This window comes from Dermacentor andersoni, chromosome 2 (assembly GCF_023375885.2).
Source record: "Dermacentor andersoni chromosome 2, qqDerAnde1_hic_scaffold, whole genome shotgun sequence".
Lineage (NCBI taxonomy): Eukaryota > Metazoa > Arthropoda > Arachnida > Ixodida > Ixodidae > Dermacentor > Dermacentor andersoni.
This window is the reverse complement of record NC_092815.1, coordinates 126,061,869-126,067,389: the sequence shown is the minus strand read 5'-3', so window position 1 is coordinate 126,067,389 and position 5,521 is coordinate 126,061,869. Positions and strand designations below refer to the sequence as shown.

The window sequence follows — 5,521 nt, the reverse complement described above, 5'->3', positions numbered from 1 at the left end:
AATAAAGCCATGGCTGCAACGATAAAAAGCCAACATCATTGTGAATCCAAATTGACCGCATTACATAGGCGGAAGAAAGCAAGTGCTTCTTCACATCAAAAATTGTAATCAGAAACAAGTCAGTTGGATGGATGGAAACAACTTTATTTTAAATCCGGCAAGGTTTAACGATCAGGGCTCAGGTCTCCTATGAGGGGACTTCAAGGCCTTGCCTTGTCGCCGCCTCTAGGGCCTGTTGGATAGCCCACTCTTGCGTCTTGAGATTGGAGCTGCGCAGAGTCGCGGCCCACTTGCTTGCACACGCTTACTTAGCTGGTAGTGCTTGGTGATGTCATTGTATCTGACCAAGCGTTCTCGCATGTTTTGAACCAGGAGTTCCGAATTCGAAGAGGCGGTCTCTAATTCTGCGCGGCGGTTAAGTTCTCGCGCAGAGCGGTACGCTACCTCGTTCAAGTTAGGGGGGCCCTCGTCGGTGGGGGTGGCGACGTACGCTGGGAACCACATGATCGCAGTACTATCGAAGTGCTGTCGGCCAGCTTTCCTTAGGATCTGGAGAGCCTCGTCGGAAATGCGCCCCCGCGCGTAATTGCGAACTGCGGATTGTGAGTCGCTAATTGCTACCTCGCAGAGGGGGTCGGTAAGCGCTGGCGCAATCGCTACCTCTTCCGCTGTTTCTGGGTGTTCCGTTGCGACACTACACGCATGCGTAAGCCGGGAGTTAACGTCTACGACCGGGGTTCTCGTGTGTATTCTGCCGCGTCTACGAAGCGCATAGTCCTCTTCCCGCCCAAGGAGCGCAGCAGTGCCTTAACATGGGCCTGGCGTTGGCCCCGATTATATTCGGAGTGCATGTTTCGAGGGATAGGGGCGACGATCAGCGTGTCGCTGAGGTCGGGTGAAGTGACCTGTTTGTGACCGTGTTGGACATGGTAATTGAAGCCGAGTTCCTGCAGGATGTACCGGCCCGTGGCTGTCAGGGACATGCGTTCAAGTTGCGAGGCTCGTTGCGCATCCACGATTTACTCAAGCGTGTTGAATACCCCCAGCGGTAGCAGACGAGCAGTGCTTGTGCACTTCTGTAGGCCAAGGTCAATCTTGTAAGTATTGCGTATAAGGGTGTTGATTTTCTTCCTTTCGGTGACATTCCAGTTGTGGAAGGCAGCCACATAAGTAATGTGACTGATTGCGAAAGAGTGTATGAGGCGCATGACGCTGTCCTCCTTCATGCCCGTGTGCTTTTTTGTAATGCGTTTGATCAGGCGCGTAGCCGCTGTAACCTTGCCTTCGATCTTGCGGATAGCTTCTATGTTTGCATATGCATACCGAGGATGCTATGTTTGCACATGCATGCCGAGGATGTGTATCTTCGCGACTCGGGGAATACAGGAGCCGTCTTGCGTATAGAGGATTATTTAGTCCCATTGGCGCGACTCGCCTGCAGGCTTGGGCCGGCGGCGCGGGCGGTCGAGGAGCAGCTTCGATTTGAGTGGAGACAGTCGGAGACCTGTGTCTTGGAGGTGGGTTTCGACTGCAGAGACCGCTGCTTGGAAGGTTGATTCTATCTGACCGTCACTGCCCTTGTCGACCCAGAGGGTGATGTCATCTGCATACAAGGCGTGATGGAGGCCGTCAATCTCGTCGAGGTAGGCCGGGAGACCCAGCATCACGAGGTTGAAATGGAGTGGGGATATGACCGACCCTTGAGGAGTGCCGGTGCTTCCTCGTGCATGTTCGTCGGATGTCATGCTGTCAACCGCGAGAGTGACTGTGCGGCGTGACAGGAAGTCTCTGATGTAATTGTTCGCTCACCCATGCTGAGCTTGTTTATTCGGCTCAGGATTGCTGCATGTGCTACATTGTCAAATGTCTTTTCCAGATCTAGGCAGAGGATGGCCCGGTTGCCGCTAGTTGGGTTGTTGATAATCTGGTGGTAGAGCTGGAGCATGACGTATTGAGTGGAGAGGCGTAACCGGAAGCCCACCATAGTGGGTGGGTAGAGTCCATTGTCCTCGAGGAAGCGGTTGATGCGGGAGAGGAACGCGTGCTCCATCACCTTGCCAACGCAGCATGTCAGGGAAATGGCCGCAAGTGATTGAGGCTGTACGGCTTGCCTGGCTTCGGTATCAGGACTGCCTTAGAGCGTTTCCACGCCTATGGGATGCGTCCTGCTCGCCAGCATTTGTTGACGTATGCCGTAAGAGCGGTTATCAAGGCATCATCGAGGTTTCGTAGAGTCTTGTTCGTAACCTTGTCGGGATCAGGTGCTGATTTGCCATTAAGGTCGTGAATCTCTGACTCGTGAAATTATTCTTCGAGTGTCACATTTGTCTCTCCAGTGTAATCTCCATGTTGAACATGGGGTCCTTGAGAGAAGTACTTTTCTAGCAGGCAGGCCACAACCTGTTGATCACTCGTAGTAGCCCGTTCCTTGTGCAAAGGCGTTGCATGTTTGCTCGATGAGCAGACTTGCTCTGCGTTTCCCCCAAGAGGTGACGAAGGAGACGCCACGTGCTGCCATTGTGGAGCTGCCCATCGACTGCGTTGCAGATGTCATACCACTGTTGGCGGCTTAAGGTCCGGCAATGTTGTTCTAACTGGCGATTGATGTGTGCGATCTTCTTACGAAGCTTTCGGTTGTGCCTTTGCTTCTTCCATTTTGCGTGTACTGATGTCTTGGCTTCCCAGAGGTGGGCTAGTCGGCTGTTAATCTTGTCAACCTGGACTTCAGGTGCGACCGTCTGTGTCGCCTTCTTCATGTCGTCATTGAGCGTCTCCATCCATGCCTCGATGTCGTCAATGTTCTCCTCCACCTCTCTGTTCTACTCTCTGCTTTCGGAACTTGTCCCAGTCCGTCCATTTAAATAGCTTAGGAGGAGGGGGTGTACCCACCTGAGGAATTCGTGTTTCTATGATCATGTGGTCACTACCGAGATCTTCAGAGGTATTGCACCACGTTGCTTGAGGGATGTTTCGGACCGCCGTCAGGTGCGGTGTCGTGTCCCGTTCCGTTGATGTGCCCGTGCCTGTCGGCGCAGTGGGATCGGTAATAAGGGTTAATTCGGCATCATGCAGGTCCTGCCACAGGCGTCGACCTTTGGCTGTAGTGTAGCCATAGCCCCAGGCGTCGTTCGGCGCGTTAAAGTCTCCCCCCCACCAGAAACGGGTTTGCGCCCGCCAAGGCAAGCGCCCCTCGAAACAGAGAGAGGAAACGACCCCGCGAGTGAGCCGGATTACTATATACGTTGAGGAGAAATACACTGTGTTTGCGTCTCTTATTAGGAAGGAGCTCTACATGCATGTGTTCCGCATGTGTGCCGCGTACGCTGTGTTCTTGCACTATTATCTCTTTCCGAATTAAAATTGCGAGTCCGTGATCAATGGGAATCGGCGAGGCATGCGCAGTATAACCTGGAAGCTTTGGTAGGGTACTTACTGTTTCCTGTATCATTATGACGTCGGGCTTAGGTTGCGCGTGTCAGACGTATTGTTGCAGCAGTGGTTGCTTCTTAGTGAAGCCCCGACAGTTCCACTGCCACACCACGAGCTCGTTAGCCATGGGGCTGGTCATCGTAATGCTGTACTTGTGCGTTACCGGAGATAGGGCTAGTGTGAATGAATGTAGAGCCCATGGTGGGCATCATGCCCAGGCCTGGGCGAAGGCCTACGTGAGTCTCAATTTTGTCTATATTGCTTTCAACCCTGTCTGTTCGAGCAGTGAGGTTATTGACCACAACGCCGATGTTGCGGATCCCGGTTCGAATTTCAGAAAGCAGCTTCCTCACTTCTTGTTCCTTCCGCCAGTCATTAATCGTGGCATGTGCTTTGCGCCAATCCCTTACTGCTGATTCGAGCTTGTCTAGTTTGTCGAGCTGTTAAAACTCGGAACTGGCCGCCACGCGTTTCCATGCGGGCGGCGCCACAGTGTCGTTACCGTTAAAAAAATTAAATTATGCGGTTTTACGTGCCAAAACCACTTCCTGATTATGAGGCACTTCGTAGTGGAGGACTCCGGAAATTTCGACCACCTGGGCTTCTTTAACGTGCACACCTAAATCTAAGTACACGGGTGCTTTCGCATTTCGCCCCCGTCGAAATGCGGCCGCCGTGGCCGGGATTTGTTCCCGCGATCTCGTGCTTAGCAGCCCGACACCACAGCCGCTGAGCAACGATGGCGGGTGTCGTTAGCGTTCGTGACGGGAGTCGGGACTAAAGCCGGCTTAGGTATAGATGGCAGCGCCATCGACTGTTTAATCTTGTGGATTTCTTATGTTAACTGCAGCCCGCCCGCGCGTAACTGCGCGAAAACGTTAAGGCGTTAAACTAGTCAGTTAAGGCGAGCATGACTAAACACTCACATGCAATGTTGTCAGTGTTAGGCATCTGGAGAAAAAAACAATAATACAAAATAGAAAAACTCAACTGAACAAATTATAACCGAAGTTCCTTTCAAATATAACTTCTACCATCTGCATATTTATTTAGAGTGACAAGTACATTGTCCGCTAGCGACTGGTGTTGATAACAAAATGTGCGGAAATATGGAATCCCCCATTTGTAAGGATTTTTGTGTTTGCAATAGGTTCACGGTATTCTATACATGCCAAGCGTGCAATAAAATATTTTAGAAGTGTCTGAAAGTTGCATCCCATACAATAAACGGTACATGTAAATGTTCAGCTCGAATAATATTACTGTGTACGCATTTCTCGTCACTGACAACGCTTCCATATTTGCGATATGGCTTATAATTCTTTTTTGTAAGGTAATAAGTCTGTTTGTATTAGCTTTGATAGTTGTACAGCAGACTAATACACAGTGGTTTACGGGTGAATTAAACAATGCATTACATATGTTTAATATGGTGGATACCGGGAGCAGGCACTGAGATCTGGATACAATACCTGTCACAGAAGACAGCTTTCTGGACAAATAATTAATGTGTGTGTCCCAATTTAAAGTAGATGTAAAATATACTCCAATAATTTTGTAGTTATCAATAATCTCTGTTTTTCGATCATCAAACGTTATAGTACTGCTCCACGTTGCTTCTTTATTCCTCGCGTAAAAAATCATGACCTTCGTATTTAATGAATTCACCTTTATTTTATTTTCCTTGGATCAAACGGACAACTTCATTAAAAATCGTTACATTGGGATGATTGGTGTGCATTAGATCCGGCCATAAGAACACTGCTGTCATCAGCATATATAGTTAATTTTGCCTTCCTTGTGTGCTATCATTAATATAAACACCAAACAAAAGTGGTCCTAGCACACCCCCGTAGTACGCAACATTATTGTGTATGTGGAACGCCGTTTGGCCATTTATACATGTGCACTGTTATCGCGTATTGAGGTAAGATTGGAACAAATTCAGGTAACTACCGCGTATTCCATAACACTGTAATTTGTCGAGCAATGTAGCATGGCCAACACAGTCACAAGCCCTTGTTAAAATACACAAATAGCGCCACCGTAAACCTATTCCTTCTGTATTTTGCATGATGAATTCCCTGAATGA

The 5,521-nt window shown here is 49.5% G+C and overlaps 1 protein-coding gene across 1 annotated transcript; it reads right to left on the bottom strand.

The window, feature by feature from the left end:
* Positions 1–725: 725 nt before the first annotated feature.
* On the bottom strand, positions 726–2,050 carry LOC140215843 (uncharacterized). The gene is made up of 2 exons (XM_072286160.1): positions 1,810–2,050; positions 726–970 (listed from the first exon to the last, which is right to left on the bottom strand). Exons 1-2 carry the CDS (start codon positions 2,048–2,050, stop codon positions 726–728), a joined length of 486 nt encoding a protein of 161 aa, XP_072142261.1.
* Positions 2,051–5,521: the final 3,471 nt, after the last annotated feature.

Coding starts and splice junctions, on each gene's coding strand:
- LOC140215843 (XM_072286160.1), bottom strand. CDS start 2,050: ATGGAGCACGCGTTCCTCTCCCGCATCAACCGCTTCCTCGAGGACAAT. Junction 971..1,809: donor AATAAACAAGCTCAGCATGG/GTGAGCGAACAA, acceptor TGTCCCTGACAG/CCACGGGCCGGTACATCCTG.